Here is an 18,094-nt window from a genome sequence, read left to right as displayed (position 1 = left end):
GTGGTATGCTGAAGGGTAAGGTTGTTTGACTTCATAAAACTTTATTACACAGACCAAAAGGCAAGGTTGTCCGAAGCAGTGATCGTCTCCTGAACTCTCACCTACATCACAGAAGGCACAGTGGTTAAGCATGTGGTTTTAGGAGTCAGACTGAGTTCAGTACTGATTTTGCAGCTCACCAGCTGTGTGACCTGTGCCTCATTTTTTTCATTAACTACATGAGTGTAACATTTTTTCTTTTGAAGTTTTAATGCCTATTAGACGGACTTACATATGTAAACTTAGAACAGCTATGAGATTGTTGGTTGCTTTTTAAAAAGCCACATTTGCAGATTGCTTCAGAGTTTGAAAACCTTTAAATGTGCTTTTACACTATGAGGATTTGAAATACCAGCCTATTTTCTGCGGCTAACGTGCCAGTAGAATAAAGATTATGCAGTAAATTATAAAATACTCGAGGTCAGAAGTCATGCCATATCTAACTCTTTATTTCTAGTGCCTTGAAAAGTACTTGGCACATAAAAGAAGAAAGGGAGGCAGAAGAGAAAAAAGAAGGAAGGGAGGAGGAGGAGGAGGAGGAAGGGGAGGAAGAGGGGGAGGAAGGAGAAGAAGAGGAGGTGGAGGAGGAAGAGGGGGAGGAGGGGGAGGAGAAAGGAGGGGGAGGAGAAAGGAGGAGGAAGAAAAGGAGGAGGAGGAGGAGAAGGAGGAGGAGAAGGTTTTGTTAACAACATGTATTAAAGAGTGAATGTGAGTGAGGTAGAGTATGGAGTAGCTGAAGACGTGGGTGGAAAATAAGCCTAGATTGTGCACACATTATAGGTCCAGCTAAGGAAGTTGGCCTCTGGAGTATTTGCAGTAGGCCAGTGGTTCTCCATCAGAACTAGACTCTTGCTTCAAGATACCAACCTACAAGGAGGTAATAAATGAATTAGAAACATGGTGATCGCTAGCTCACATTTGTATCTCTAACCCACCCAGAACACATTCAATATAAACTGGTTTCTGACATTACCCTTCACGTGAGGCAGCCCTGAATTATTGCCATCGAACATTTTCAGAATCTACACAGATAGTTTAAGTTGGTAGAACTTCTAGAATCCAAAGATTATTTCAACAAATACTGATTGCTCACTTGCCAAATTCTAGACTCATGCTGGGCTCTAGGAACACAAAAGTGCACAAAATAGATAACATTCCCTGCTTTCATGACACTTGCTGCTTGGCATCATGCTGTTCAATATGGATGAAGGTTTGCCATCAGAGTTTAAATACTTTAACCTACATCCAAATTTTGTCTGCTTCATAAAATTGCCAACGAAATTGAAGAGTGTATAAGGACTGCAAAAAAAAGCAATCTTTTTTTTTTCTTTTGCCAACTTTTTCCAGACATTTGACTGTCCTTTGTCCTGGAGAAATAAATTGCTAAATGTCTGTGTCTATAATTTTAATAAATAAAAAATTAGCTTCTCTTCATATGCTATTAATAAGCATTGGGAAAATTACTTAAAGAATACTATGAAGGGGCTTCAAATTGACATCCTGAACAGGGAGCCCATGCTCGTCTCTGACCAGCCTGGCTACCAGGTGAGAAGTGAAACACACCCTTGCAGAGCAGTGGGGGGAAATGGGTGAAAGGGCTGTAGACTATCAGGATTTGTGCTCTTTCTCCACTAATCAGCTGCTGAAGGTGAGTGAATATTATCAGCCAGGTATGTCTTGAACTAAAAGAGGTTGAGACCCACTGTAACTAAACATTTGAAGCCAGGGGTTGAAATACCATATTTTTATCTCATAACAAGCATTCTGGTAGCAGTGCAGAGGATGGATTAGAAAGGGAAGATGCTTGGAGGCAGAGATTAGTTAGAAGGCTATTGCAACAGTTCAACAAGAGGTCATTAAACTAAAGCAATAATAGTGGAATAAAAAGCAAGTATAGACATTCTAAAATTGCTTTTCAATAGACAAGCCAGTAGGCATATGTTAAGCATTTGAGATATGGCTAATGTGATTGAGGAACTGAATTTTAAAATGTATTTAACTTTGATTAACTTTGATGTAAATTTAAAAGACACTCAAACTTTTAAGTATGTTTACAACAACTTGAGCATGTAAATCTACTTTTACAACCATAGATATAATAAAATATAAAATGCTCCTGATGGAAAATTTAGATTTTGAAATGAGAGGTTTTGTTAAGTGTAAAACACACATTAGATTTTCAAAGCTTCTTATGAAAAAATAATGGAAAACATTAATAATTTATCTTGTTTACATATTAAAATGATAATCTGGGTATATTGAGTAAAAATATATTCTCAAAGTATTTATTAAAACTAATTTCATCTTTTTTTCCTTTTATATGAGTAGTAGAAAATTAAAAATTACAAACATGGCTCATCTATTTCTATTGAATGATATAGTTGGAGAGACATATTAGCAATTTGGCGAGAATTTAGATTGTGAAGGCAAGCACGAAGTAAAAGATGTCAAGAATTCAGGCTGTGATTGTGTAGATGAATGTGGGATCAGGAGATGGCGACTTCAGCTGTTAATATGGTAAGTTTCAGATGTCTATGAGACATCCGGATACAGATGCTGAGTAAGCAGTTGGAAATATTAATATGGCGGCAAGAGAAGTCTGGGTTGGAAATATGCAGTCAGCATTTATTTGATAGCTAAAATTCAGAGTAAAATTTTAAATATATGAAGATAGCCTGTTTAATAAGCCAAAAGCCTTACTAATCAATTAAATTTGATCTTTTACCAATTTTATTTTGTCTGTCAATCATGAATTTCCATTCTTTATTGGGCAGGAAGGATTTAGCAGACAGTTCCAGGAGAAAGTATTTTTCTTCACAGGAAAAGCCCACCGTTAAAGCATTCCCTTAGAAGCCTAGTTGCAGTGTGTTATTCCAGGCCAATTGAGCATCCTCCCTTCAGGGCTATAGTTTGTTGGCAAAAAGGTTAAACAGTTTGTCCAGTTTGTCTTGAGGAGGGCAGAGGCCTCCTCTATGTTGTTGATATAAGAATCCTCAGTTCTATTCCAGCACACCATTTCCTAAAGTAACTCCTAGAGACATCACAAATTGGTTTCATCAAAAGAATTTTCTCAGACCCCATAACAATTACCATCAGTCCTCTGATTCTAATTCATAATTTGGAGTATTTATGTCTACAGTTAACTTGAGTACCCCCTATCTATGCACCTAGATTATTTCATCTTTGTTTAAATAAACTTGCCAACATCTGGAATTGCCCAGCATCAGCATTAACAGGATTCTAATGCTATAGAATCACCATCATCTTGTTTTCTGGTCTTTGGCTGACATATTTGCTAGGCTGTTTCTATTTTTTAACCACTACTGCCATGCATTTTGCTTATGGCTTTCAGTGGTGTGTGTGTGTGTGTGTGTGTGTGTGTGTGCGCGTGCATGTGTGTGTGCATGCACACGCGTACTGAAAGAAATTTTCCTGATCATTGTGCAAATGACCCACATTCAGTATGTATTCCCCAAACTAGTTCTTAAGCCTCAAGCAATGTCTTCATTTCTTTTTTTTTCTTTTTTTCTTCCATCAATCTATATTGTGTTTAGACTTCTGCAAAGCCTCCTTAATAATGTGTTGCACATGCTCTAAATTGTTGCTTATCATTTCTTCCTGAGACACACAGACTCTGTCTGGATCATAAGAGTGAACATATTGGATATGTTCTAAGTACAGGAGTTCTTAACCATTACTTCTCCTAGAACTTCCATAATACTAGCTAATATGCTCCTGGATTCCTAAACCAGTATAAGATTACATATGTTTGCTCTTTTAACCTTCTAAATTACGGAGAAATTGGTCACACCACAACTAATCACATATATCATAAATTGCATTATAGGTGATCAATAATAATGTGTTTACTTTGCCTAAAATGTTTCTTGAAGGTATGCTTTTGAAAAGTAGTAGCTATAGAAGAAATTGAGTTATAGTCAGTAGTTAGAAAGAATTCAACAAGAAGATCCTTGTTTTGACAGCTTGGCATAAGAAACAGGGCTTGCTAAAGCCACTAATCACTGGCTAAGTTAGAACAGATTTGAAGCCATTCTGCAAAACAGCTTGGGGCCCACCGCAAAGCAGTGCGTCAAAAGGAGTAGTGATGATAGGATGGAGCAGAATCAATGGACATGATTTTCTCCAGCTAGGTAATGCCCTAAGGCATTGTTTATGCAACTCTTCCAAAGGGATTCCTGAGACCTAACTTCTTGCTGCTAGCTTAGGAGGTGAAAAGATCCAGGACCAACTCTGAAATCACGCACTATTTGAAAAAACCATCTGATGACTAGCTAGAATCTATATAGTGAGAGAGAATAGGAAGAAATCTTTTGAACAGGAATTAGAAATAGAGAGATGACAAGAAGCCCATTTAAAAAAAGTTAAAATATTTCACTGGAGTAGAGAGATAATAAGTAGAAAAATGTGAAAAACTGACATGAAAAGGGAAAAAGAATAAAATGCTGAGGACATTAAATTTTAGGTACAGAACTTGCTTTTACCTGTATATAATTGTAGAGGCACCAATGTGTTTTAAAAAAGAAATCATGTGATCAAATGAGCAGTTTAGCAAATTAACCTGATATAAGTATATAAAATGGATTGAAAAGTACTTAGAATGGAGACAGAGGGATAACGGGGAAGGTAAGGCAGCAGTACAAGCCTCTAAGTGGTATGTGAACCGAGGAGTTGAAGCGAGAAATCACTGTTTTGTTCTCATTGCTTAAGTTTCACAGCAATAGAATTTCAGATGAGGAAATAACTCTAGAAATCTAGAAACCAAAATCATAGAGATTAAATGACACACTAAAGATGAAGACCAGTAATTTAGAAACTGAGAAACTGAATTAACTTCCAAGGGAAAAGGATGAAGGCAGGAATCTGTATTGATTCATTTGGCTCTCCTACCCCCAACATAATAAACTATTTAGCACGTAAGCTAATAGAAATATGACCATACTTCTCACATTTTTCTCAAAGATGACTTTTACACCTTAGAAGTTTGGCCAATAATTTACAATATACAGGGAAAATACATTATGTAATCTATCTTTTGAAATTCTAGTCAAATAGGCCACATGTTCTCTAATTCATATAAGAATTAGGAAAGCTCTCTCATGATATGGCAACAGAAAAAAATAAATAAATTTAAAAGAACTAGTAAAGCAAAACCAAGCAATATATATATTCCATATGATTTATAGGATTGAGTCTGAATACGATATGGCAAAGTGAAACTTCTATAAAGTAAGTGAATCTGTTGGTTAGAAAGAAAATTTCAGATGGAACTTAATTTCAATTCAAGAAAAGCTAGATGGAAAATAATTGGGTTTACCTTGTTGATATAGGTGTGCATCCATGTATAATTACTGACTTTAAAAAAGGTTTTTCTGAATCCAATCTTAATAGAGCAGTAAGATAAATAATGTATAATGAAGAGAAGCAGAGAAAGACTTGACACATCACCAATATTGGTGTTATTTTGGGACATGTAATGTTTACTATAAATACACTGTTTCTAGTCTACACTAAAACCAATGATCAAAAGGCATATTTCTAAATCAAAATCAATTAAGAGCTTGTTTTCAAAATAAGGCTTCCGGCCCAGCAAAGTACAAAGAAGCAACACTTAAGGCAAATATGTGCAACAATTCACTCATCAAATTTGCAATGCTCTTTTATGCTCCCAAGATGAAAGAATTTCAAACACTCTTTCACTCATCCTTTCCTCTCCTCCACCCTCAATGACATTTCCTCTGGTCAGAACCGATGCACTTGTTAATATTTATGACAGTGAATGCATCCACATTTAGAGTAGCTTTCTTCTGTCAGAGAGGGGTTAAGTAATTTCCAGTTGGCATCACTAAACTGATATATGAGGGGTTTTCTGTAGAAGTGACAGCATAAGTACAATTTTTAAATACATCTTATAAAATTAAAAAAACTTGAGCTCAGTTTCTGCTTAATGCTTCTAAGAAATTATTTAATTCATTATTGATTAAATAATCCTCAATGTCAGTAGCTGAAACATGTCTTGTGTAACACTTTGCAGTTTGCAAGTTATTTCTTTATATTCTTTATCTTAAAAATCTGTTATTTGTTAACTGTCCTTACAAATACTACGCAAATTGGAAAGTTAAAACGGATAGGAGGAGACATGAAGAAATACCAAGACAGAAAAATACCAAGAAATACCAGTCACTTTGGGACAAAATATTTGCCATAAATCATCTAAGCTAACTGGTGATGAGGATCTCAGCTGGCTTGTTCATTCATACATCTAACAAATATTTATTGAGGGAGTTAGAAAACAGTCAGATCATTTATTTTTGTATTCACAGAGCCTAACATAGGCCGGGGCTATTTAGGTGCTCAGTAAATATTTCTGGAGAGGCTTCGAGCATGTACTGAAGTAAATGCTGGAAAGTCACATTTCTATATTATTTTTCTTATTAATCATCACCATTATTATAAATCATGTTATCTGCCATCAGAAAGTTTGTTTCTATTTGTAAAAAATGGAAAGATACAAAATGACTGGAGAATAATTCATGATAAAAGTGAATTACAACAAATAAGACAATTATTTAGAAAAAATAATCATTCATCCAACTAAAATTTTACCATAGACTTCTTTCAACCACCAATCACCACAATCAATTCTTAGCTGAAGATTTCTGAAAACATCCATTAAGATTATTTGCAGCTTCTCAATAATATGGCTGCTTATATCAAGGTCTATATTTTTTCTGTACTGTAATCAAGAAGCTAGAGAACTTTCTAAGAGTTATATAGAAATTAAAATGTCTCTCACTTTACTCTTGACTGTTAAATAATTGAAGATCTATACTCATCCTAAGCCACAGTAGTTTCAATGTATAATTAATTAAATCTATTACATTCTTTCAGAAAATATTTATTGACTACTCATATTCTAGGTACTATACTAATTAATTGCTCTTCATATCTTGTCTTCCCCTCACCCTTTCATAAATCCTTAACAATTTCAATAGTAATATTATATGACTTTGAGGTTAACAGTGGTAGCATTAATATTAATATGACAAAAAAACCATCCGTCAAAACTAGGCCACCTGATTCAAAAATCATTTTATTCCAAGTTGTTATATTTTTAAGAGTGCAGTTAATCAAAATTTAAATATGATAATATTATCAAGTAAAATCCAACATTTTTATTCTGAAAAATTGGATGACAAACCATGTCAAATATTCAAATCTTCATTAAAATTATATGCCAATCAGATTTTTTAAATTTTCTAATTGAAATGGCATTATATATTTCAGCAAGGATGGAGCATCGCTTAATGAATGCAATCAACTTCCTAACTTATTGGCTTACTTTACCAAATAAGGATGAAAGTAAGATTTTTAAATGTGATTAGTACATAGTTTATACTTTGCTGACTTTGAAGGCTTCCACAAATTTTCCTTGCAGTTTAATGGATAATGAAGAGCTCTAACTTTTACAGATAAAACATATCATCCATAATATAATTCCAATTAGGTTAATTTTTAAGTCAGTTATATTCACAAACCTAACTAATACCATGTTAATCTAGAATTTATAAATCTTATTTTCCTTTTAAATTCCAATTATGAAAGAAGTAGAATAATTTATTTAGGAAAGCCAAAATGGACTCAAAGATACCTAAATAATTTGATTAAAAAGCTTTGAATATTCTCAAATCGAAATGTTAAGCACAGCTCTGCTTCTATCACCCACAGGTAGTATCCTCCATCCTTTGCACTTTCTTTGTTCCTTTCCTCCCTCCCTTTCTTCCTGACTTTCTTTCTGCCCTTCCTTCCTTCTTGCCTTCCTGTCTTCTTTTCCGTTTTTCTTTTAATTTCAAATTCCTCTTTCTTTTATTATTCCATACATTTTGGGAAAGGGTTGGAGGTAAACATAGGTAGTAAAAAGAAAACCACTGGCCTTGTATTAATTTTGATTATATGTTTAAAACATGGAAAGAAGTGGCTTGTCTCCACATAAAAGACTTATTGAGGCTGGGTGCGGTGGCTCATGCCTGTAATCCCAGCACTTTGGGAGGCCAGGGCAGACGGATTGCCTGAGCTCATGAGTTCAAGACCAGCCTGGGCAACACGGTGAAAAACTGTCTTTACTAAAATTAAATAAATAAATAAAAAAATAAATAAATAAATAATAAATAAAATTTAGACAGGCGCGGTGGCATGTGCCTGTAGTCCCACCTACTCTGGAGGCTGAGGCAGGAGAATTGCAAGAACCCTGGAGTTGGAGGTTGCAGTGAACCGAGATGGAACCACTGCACTCCAGCCTGGGTGACAGAGTGAGACTCCATCTCAAAAAAAAAAAAAAAAAAAAAGAAAAGAAAGACTTATTGAGTGGTCGAACACAGTGGCTCACGCCTGTAATTCCAGCACCCTGGGATGCCGAGGTGGGTGGATCACAGGTCAGGATATCAAGACCATCCTGGCCAAAATGGCAAAACCCTGTCTCTACTAAAATACAAAAAATTAGCTGGGCATGGTGGTGCACCCCTGTAGTCCTAGCTACTCAGGCGGCTGAGGCAGGAGAATCGCTTGAAACCAGGAGGTGTAGGCTGCAGTGAGCCGAGACTGCACCACTGCACTCCAGCCTGGCGACAAAGCAAGACCCCCGTCTCAAACAAAACAAAGCAAAACTTGTTGAGTCTTTAATGTCTTCTAGGCAATGGGAGAAAGAAAATTTTATTTGACCAGATTTTGAATTAAGACTGAGTCCCAGTAGTTGATAAGGAGTGGGTACAGCTGAGAAATAACAGTATTAGAGAAGCCCAGGGAACTGATATCCATTTCCCAGTTAAGGCCATGGTTTAGGAGCAAGGGAGATTTTGAAGATACCAAGTCCAAGCAAAAGGGTGTGTAGAGACATGCACTGAATCCAAGAGAATGACCAGGCAAGACCAAGATTGGAGATTTAGAAAGAAGAAGGCCTTCACAGGACAGGTATCAGAAATCCATGGCTGGCAAAGGAGATATGGAGAGTACTATGCTAGAATGGACTCTGAGAAAGTCAATTCTTTGCTTATGACAGGACCCTAAGACTGCATTTGAGCAGAATTGGAAAGAAACACCTACTCGTGTAGTCCAAAACTCTTTGACCATAAAATAAACAACAGTGGTTTGAGTAATTCAATAACATAGCCCCTTGTGCTTTGAGAGTGATCATCATAGAAAAGTTTTCCTAGAGTAAAAGTGTAATTGGTTATAGATCAATAAGTAATTTCTGTTAGAAGAAAAAGGCTCTTGTTTTCATTTTTATTTATTTATTTTTTGAAGTAGTAAAGCTCTTAAATCAGACCTGAGCAAATATATTTGAAAGTTGAGATTAAACAGCAAGATTCTTTACTGTAGGAGTAAAGTTTATCTTAAGTGATCATTTTATTTATGATGCCATAAATATCCAGATGCTCTCAACTTTGATTGTTAGAAATTTGCTAAAAGTCAGTTGAAATTACTTTTCCAGGATTCCTTTTTGACAACTACATTTTAAGTGGAAATTTTTTTTATGGTTCAATAATGGCTGTGCTGAGGGGTTCTGTTGCATTTTTCAAGCTCAGCAATGAATTCAGCTCTTGTGGTCAGTGTAAACTACTACACAGCTTATTAGAAATTCCTGAAGTCTAAGGCAAAATTAAGAATAAAAAAATAGTTTAATAAAAACAGAGAATTAAAGCCTTGTAAAAGTTTGAGTTAATGTACTTTGGTGTTTGATGGTTTTCTTAATTATTTTAGACTAGTACCCAATGGACACTTTCTAACAGGAAGGAATATGATGACCTAATCAAATACCCTTTGAAACATGAGTACTGATAAAGGGAGAACTTATAGGAATAGATTAAATAGAACAAGCTTTCATGGTTGTGTAATGCAGGAGAAATAAACAAAACATTTAGGACAAAAAGGAGAGTGGGGAGACTTAAATGCTTCTTCTGAAATCTTCCAAAAGATAGACTTTAGGCCAAGAATTATGATAATAAGAACTCTTTAGAAAAGTTTTTGAATATGGGACACACTATGATTGTTTTTTGGACATATCAGTAAAATATTAAAATCTCTTAACAATAAAAGACACTTGACAAATAATGCAAGGAAATGAGAGTATAAAGAGCTGCAACAATATTCATTAATAATTTTTAAAATTCAGAGATAGAAGAGAGTGTCCCTGAACCCTAAAGTTCATTATGGCAACTTTCAAAGGTAAAGGAAGCTTTTCATTCATGAACTACTCTTTGCCATTTATTATATGCTGAGTAAATTACTGTGAGAGCCTTACAACTTAGAGAAAAGAGAATGGGTCCAGGACGTAACCGGTACTTAGGATGCAAAATGTATTTTCTTGACATTTATGTTTCAAAATGAGTACAAAGTGGCACAGAAACAATCTTTTTGCCATCTTCTTTCACATTTCCAAATATCTTTAAAGTATCCTTTCCTTCCTTTTATCTCATGTAGCTTTAGATAAGTATTTTCTCCAGTGAGCAAAGAAAGACAGAATCCAGATCTTTGGATGTCACCAGTATTACAACCTCCTGCTTCCAGCCAGATGGTATGATATCTACTGCGCAATAACTTATTTTATTCATTTGGCAAGTCTGCCTAAAGACACTACATTTACTCCAAACATTTAAAAAAAAAACTATTTTGAACACAGAATTAAGAGGAATTCACACTTCATTAAAAAAGAAGTTTGTATTGTAAAGAAATGCTTAACAACAGCATTAGGTATATGGTCTTATTTCCTCTAGACTGTATTCATATTTCCCACAACAAAGTACTGGTTTCTGGGACAAGGAAACATCCAAGAGGCAAAATTATATTCTTTACAAAAAGTTGCAGGAAAAAGTAAAAGGTGAAACTTATTCAAAAAGTACTTACTATATGCAGTTCTAGGTAGTCACCCAAGCCTGAAGAACTGTCCACTCGCACCAATACGGCTTCTTTCTGAACAGTGCTAAACCCTATGGCCAGTCTGTCTGCTCGTGTACTGGGTCGGTCATTAGGAGGCCACTTATACGTGATTTGTCCACCACCTTTGCTAAAGATATATGTCGTCCCAGCTGGAAAACAGAAACCAAAACCAGTTAGTTCAAATACATCAAGTTTGCACATTAGCATGGCATGTTATATTGACATATCAATAAAGTATCCACTCTACACCCACAACTATGGCAAAGCAAATTATAGATTTCAATCAAGTGTGCTCAAGAAAGTGGACTGAGTTTTTTAAAAGAAAGGGAGAAGTAGTTCCATGACTATTTAATATACTGATTAAATTTATCAGCAGATATTTCAGAACAAAGAGTAGGTTACTGTGTTTTCCATGGAGTTGGACAAGAATGAATGCAATGAGGCTTTATTTCCTCCTGCCAGTTTTTAAGAAATAGTTTAGTAGAAAGCACTGACTGGATGCTTCCAAAAATCAACAGCAACATATGTTGGTATTGAAACAAGAGCTGCATATAGATGTGACAGGGTCATACAGCACAGTGGAGAAAGTCACAACAAATATGCTAGAAAACTAACTTTTATGGAAAAAGGATCTACTCATATGTGACAGATAACTAATGGATGAAAAGCCACAAGCCCCAGTAGCCATGACAAGAAAATACCGATAATAGATCTCATCCACAGAAGTCAGGTTTTACTCAACAAGCAACATCTAGTAGCTGTCAAACTATTCAGAATCATAAGAAGAACCACATCCTCTGCCACACCAAGGTGAATACAAGCCTTATGCACTGAGAATGACATCACAGACTCATTCTGTGAGTGTTCAACTTTTACCTTATGGTGGTCTTGTCAGAAAATTATTCAGCTTAATTGAAAATAGTTTCCTTCAAACAAATTTATTGAGCATTTGATATAGTTTGGTTCTGTGTCCCCACCCAAATGTCATCCTAAATTGTAATCCCCATATTCCCCATGTGTTGAGGGTGGGACCTGGAGGCAGGTGATGGAATCATGGGGGCGGTTTTCGCCATGCTGTTCTCATGATGGTGCAGTCTCATAAGATCTGATGGTTTTATAAGTGTTTGACATTTTCTCCTACACACATTTCTGTCTCTCCGGCTGCCTTGTGAAGAAGTTGCCTGCTTCCCTGTTCACCATGATTGTAAGTTTCCTGAGGACTCTTCAGCTACGCAAAGCTGTGAGTCAATTAAACTTCTTTTTTTTTTAAAAATTACCCGGTCTCAGGGAAGTTCTTTATAGCAGTGTGAAAATGTACTAATAGAGCATTTGATGCGCTAAAGTCTTACCTCACTGCATCATTCAATGGTTGTGCATTTTGGTTCCATTCTTTTGAGGGTGTGAGTAGAGCCAAAAGGTGAAAAAAGACTGGATTTTCCTTCTTTCCCTGCCTGACTGCTTAAAATGGGACACTGTTCTTTTCCTGCCTTCGCAGCTTCTTGTTCTCATGCCTTCAAACCTGGACTAAAATCTGTATCATTGTTTCTCCATTTCTCAGTCCTATAATCTAGAACCCCCAGCTTTTCTGGTTCTCCAACTTGCATAAAGCAGATCATATATGTACATGATCATATATAATAAGAGAGAATATTAAAACTTAGGTCAAAAAACTTCTTGTATTTATAGAAAAATAGCTTGTGCAAGATACCCATACATTGAATTGCTATGATTATCAAATTTGCCATTTAAATGGAGTTGACTTACTATCACATTTGTGTACATTTAATTAAACAACTGACAGTATTGACTTTGTGGCCGTTTTTGGAGGCAACTCTTCTTTGTTTTCAGTTACAGACATTTCCAAAGGCCTTTGAGAAACTCCAAAGACCTCTGCAATATACATAGTGTATCTGACCCTTAAATAGGCCTTGGTAGACAGGCCTCTTCCAAGAAACATGTTAGGAGAAAATCGAATGCAAAAGTGATAAACAAGAATACTGGTAAAATGCAAAGGTATACAGGCTGTGCCCTTCTCTGTTAATTTTTGAAGATACCAATGCATGAAAATAGTTTATCTCTTTCAAGTGAGAAAAGGTAAGTCATGTTTCAAAGGTACCAGTCAGTACACAAGCAAAGCAAATTCAGAATATACAGAGTGTATATCAGAAATGCCAGAGGTTTTCTGGCATTTATGTTCTACATCATCAGAAGTTTGTTCATCATTATCTGTATAGGAAAGTACTGTTTGAGAAATATTTTTCTGCCTGGTAATTTTTGCAAATGATTTATTAACTTTTCTAATGAAACCTATATTGATAAAAACAGGACAAGAACATATACAAGTGGGGATGGCTTTAAAAGGAGGATGTAGTGGTTACCTCTGAGTGCTGATACTTAATAATTAATTAGTTTCCTTTTTTTTAATTAACTTTGTTCTCTAATGACTATATTATGTGAAATAAGAAAAATATCAAAACTAGAGATGCTATTTAACCATATAAAAACAACACATATCTAAGAATTCAGATAGTTTCAGAATTATAAGTGTGAGGTAAGCATTATAAAACAACATTACACAGTAATTTTTAACTTTAAAAATCATTTTCACAATTAAAAAAATGCTTATCTACTTATGTGTAGAACATAGGGCAGACATTACTTCCATGCTATCTCTGAGGAAATTTAGTCATAAGGATTAACTTACTATCTAAAGTTGCAAACTTGGTTAATTGGCAGAGTTGGTATAAAACCCATATCCTGACTCCTATTCAAATATATATATATTTATGACAGAAATACCTCTGTTATCATAACCAGACAGTCAAGAAAAAGTTAATTGGATATGTCAATCTGAATTTATGAAGGCCAACTGTTATCATATTCTAATGTCCTATATCCATAAAGTGACATTTGCACTTCATTATCATATACTCTCTTTTCACCTCACAATACTTTTAGAAAGAAAAAAAATATCATGCAAATGTGAAATGACAGAACATTTAATATATGCAAGTTAACATTTAGTTGGAGTACACTTCCCAATCCTGTGGAACCACGAAAGTTTCCAGTTGCTCAGTTACAGAACTTGTGGGTAATAATTTGAAGGTTTTATTTTCAGTAAGATAAGTGTCACAATACAAATACCATTACTCAAGATTTGATTTCATCTCAGATTTTAGCCTTTTTCAATGAATGGAAAACTTGATGACTAGCATGAGATTAGCTAATCTGTCCTGTTTAGAATGACTTTACAGTTTTTTAGGTCTCACCAAAACAGGGCAAAACAATCGCAACTACGGTGTGTCAAACATTGCCATGATTTCTAGTTTCCTTTTTTCCATCAGATATATTCAGACAGCAGTCTTTCTTAGTTTTTCTTCTGTATGCATGTTAGTGCATTATATTGTACTAATCAGCACAATTTTATAATAAGCAAGACAATTAGATGTTCAGTCCTTCCTTAGCTCTCTTCTACATACTTCCATAAGCCTTCCGGATTAAAAACAAAAAAACAAAAAAAACTTTGCATTAAACTTTACAAAATCTCTTATATTCTTAAAGCCCTCTTTCCATTGAGCTAGAACATTATTCTCATAATCAAATATAGTGGGATAGGTGGCTTAAAGTTTCAAAATCTACCTCCTTTAACATATATCTTTCTAAACCAAGGACATGATATATTTACTGCAGCAGAATAGCTCAGAGATTAAGAATGTAAACTCTAGACTCAGAGAGATCTGGGTTCAAATTCCAACTGTGTCATTTACTAGCTATGTGACCTTGGTAGCCATTTATTCTGACTTGGGATTCCTATTTGAAGAAAGAGGGGGACAGCAATATTATTTTACAGAGCCCTATCAGAATTAAATGAGATATTACAAAGTAACACTTGGTCCATTTTCTGGCATGCGCTAAATGCCCAATAAATTTTAGAGAGAATAGGTGTCATGTGTGAGGGCAGTTATGTGTGTGTGTTATAAAAACATAAAATAATAAACACTATAACGTTGTTTTATTTTAATTTGAAAGGCTTTAGAAAAGTTGGACATATTTCGAAGTGTGTACAAATCAAATGCCTTTCAAAAATGACATTCCTATTGTGTAATTTTTATTAATGATTTCAATGTTTCACAGCATGGTTTAGGACTTTTTATGCAAACTCATTATATTATTATTTATGTTCAATAATAGTTGACAATGGAGGGAATATTAAATTGTATCACATGGGAGCTTTCATGAGAAAAAGAATATTAGTTCAACACCATAAAATATCTAGCATAGTAAGATTTATAGCATAATGCAAAAAAAAAAAATCCCTTGACCATTATTAAATAAAGACGAAACTTACACAAAATAACCTGCAGGCTTGCTTTTTTAAAATTTTATTTTTACAGAAACATGTTTTATTTTACTACATAAGTGAGTTAAACATGCAGTGGCAGTACATCTTAATCGCAGTTCCAATATAGATGGGAACATGGTGGAATGTGTCACCTTTATTATTTATGCCTGTTTCTATATGGCAAGCACTACCACATCAGTACCATGACTACTAATGGATTTACTGCAAATTAACCTTGACATCCATCAGATCACTGAATGTATGAATGACTGAAATTTAAAGTGGTTTTCAGCAATCTCCACATTTAAGCTGTGCAGCAAGCCTCTATTACTCACTCTAAATTCATTAACAAAGCTGGCTCTATCAGATACAAATTTAGCAACGTCATCATACTTTACACTGCAACAAATGTTTGTAAAAAATAGACATCGGCTTCCATATCTCTTGTTTCAACTGCTGTGATGCTATAATAAGAGAATATTTTTTGATCTTATTAAACATGCTATTTACAGATAGGGCTCTCTCTCCTCCTGCTCTTTCTTGCCAACTGTCCCTTCCCTACATGTGCCCACTTCAGCCTCATGTTGATGCTGCAAAGGCTAACATATTCCCTTACATAGACTGAACCTTTCTGAAAAAGAAAACCAATTAGCATGTACAGGTCTGCTCAATTACTGGTTGCTCTGGATCTTTGCTACATGAACAATAATATAATTAACTTTGGAGTAGATTAGCTTCTAACGCATAACATAAGTATATGAATAAAAGGTTACTTTTCGAAAGCCTATAATTCTTCAAATGTCATCTTGTAGCCAACATGAAACATTCACGCCATTATGTTTCTAATAATAAATGTAACAGGGATATAACACTTCCTCCAGTGAAAGTTTTCAGTGAAAGCCAGGTAGTCAGATGTATATTAAAAGTAAAGCAATTACAAGTAAGGGGAGCCTTTATTCTTCCTACAACCTTTGCTGTTGTTAAATAGAAATTTTCTGGGCAATTTCTAACTATATGAAGGAATTGTTTGGCTTGAAGTTCATAAAAAGCAAAAGAACTGATGTGACTAAATTGCATGCAAAAAGGGTTTTAGATCAGGGTAACATTTCTAAACTGATGAAACAAAAAATAATCTTAAAAATCACTAAAACAATCACAAGTAACTACAGTTGATTTTTCTTTCTGAATTATTGTAAGCTCTTTGTAGAATCATAAGGAATTATTTGATGAAACTGAGCACTATAGTTTCCTAATTTCTAAAATTTCATATAGACATATTAAAAATTCAGAAAATGTGAATATTAGGAGAAATTAATGAAATCAAGTAATGGGTTTCTACCTACAATATTTAACCACCTCTATATTTAAAAATTAATTACAATAATTACTAATATTGAGAAGTAAGAGACAGCCCTCAATGTTATACACACATGTAAGTGTGAAAAGGTAAAGATACTAGGAAAAGAAAAAGAAAATATGGACTATGTATCAGAAATTAAGACTTCTGGTCGGGGGGGCAGACAGAAGAATTGGCAAATGTGTTATAACTAGCTAAAGAGACAAGAATTAGACAGATTTTTACTCATACATCTTTGAGAACGAGAGCAGGTATGTTCTTAATAATGAAAGAAGTCAAGAAACAATGGGATGTCACAGAAATGATATAGACACAGTTCTCACATTCTCAATCAGGTTGAAACAAGAAATTTTCAGGGGAGTTTAGATAATTCCCAAATGGTGAAAGCCTTATGTAAATACTTAAAGTTGATATTTAAGACAGCAACATGGGTCAATAGATACAAAGTTACAGTTAGGAAGAATTAGTTCTGGTGTTCTGCTGCACATAGATAACTATCGTTAATATTAATGTATTGCAGATTTCAAAATATCTAGAAGAGAGGATTGGAATGTTCTAACCACAAAGAAATGATAAACATATGAGATGATGAATATGCTAAACATATTGATTTGATTTTTACACAACATATACATGTATTAAAACATTGCCAGAAGTATGTACAATTATAATGTGTGAACAAAAAACAAAACACTAACAAATAAATTTTTAAAAATAGAACAATGGGAAGTTTGTCATATGTAGCAAATTGTATGTTCTGTCAGAATTCTAGACTAAGACTTTTTTTAATTATTAAATTTTTTATTATATAAAATTTAATTAAATTAAAAAAACAGGTTGTTGACTACTTATTAAGTCAAATGAAAACTGAGCAAGACATGGAGACTCAAATTTCTGAAGACACTATTTTATTGCATTGGAATTTTATGAAAGTGACACTGTCTAGGGTGACTGTCCACACACTATTCCACCCAACACCAATCACAAATTTGGTTCAAGTTAATCCAAAAGATTCTTGAAATTCTCTCTTGCAAATCAGATACTGTAATACCTTCAGTATCCATGAAGACTTCTTAGGCATTAACAATGAATGCTTTCCAAATTTTTAAGGGGATCAGAAAAGGGTGAACTAGCTAGAATACACAATAGACACAGGAAATCCAAAAGGAGAAGAGTATTCCTCTCCAATAAGCCAGTCCATAGGGGATTAGGCTCTAGCCCAGCCAAGATACTGTTTTTGTGGGGGGGTGGGGAGCTGGGGAGAGATAGCAAGGGGAGAAATGCCAGATGTAGGTGATGGGGAGGAAGGCAGCAAATCACACTGCCACGTGTGTACCTATGCAACAATTTTGCATGTTCTTCACATGTACCCCAAAACCTAAAATGCAATAAAAGAAATAAATGGG

At 34.7% G+C, this 18,094-nt stretch overlaps 1 protein-coding gene across 35 annotated transcripts in view; it reads right to left on the bottom strand.

The window, feature by feature from the left end:
• Positions 1-18,094, bottom strand: part of NRXN1 (neurexin 1) — a 1,131,792-nt gene that overhangs the window by 318,732 nt on the left and 794,966 nt on the right. For 34 of the 35 annotated variants that reach the window (XM_032292205.1, XM_032292206.1, XM_032292219.1 and 31 more), the window contains one exon: positions 10,957-11,138. In XM_032292205.1, coding sequence (XP_032148096.1) covers positions 10,957-11,138 — 182 coding nt within the window. Of the gene's footprint in view, positions 1-6,280; positions 6,286-10,956; positions 11,139-18,094 lie in introns of all 35 variants that reach the window. The other variant, XM_032292227.1, reaches the window with a different exon arrangement.

Source organism: Sapajus apella, unplaced genomic scaffold (genome assembly GCF_009761245.1).
Source record: "Sapajus apella isolate SASKATOON/1434 unplaced genomic scaffold, GSC_monkey_1.0 scaffold26, whole genome shotgun sequence".
Classification (NCBI taxonomy): Eukaryota; Metazoa; Chordata; class Mammalia; order Primates; family Cebidae; genus Sapajus; species Sapajus apella.
This window is presented reverse-complemented; position numbering and strand designations above follow the sequence as displayed.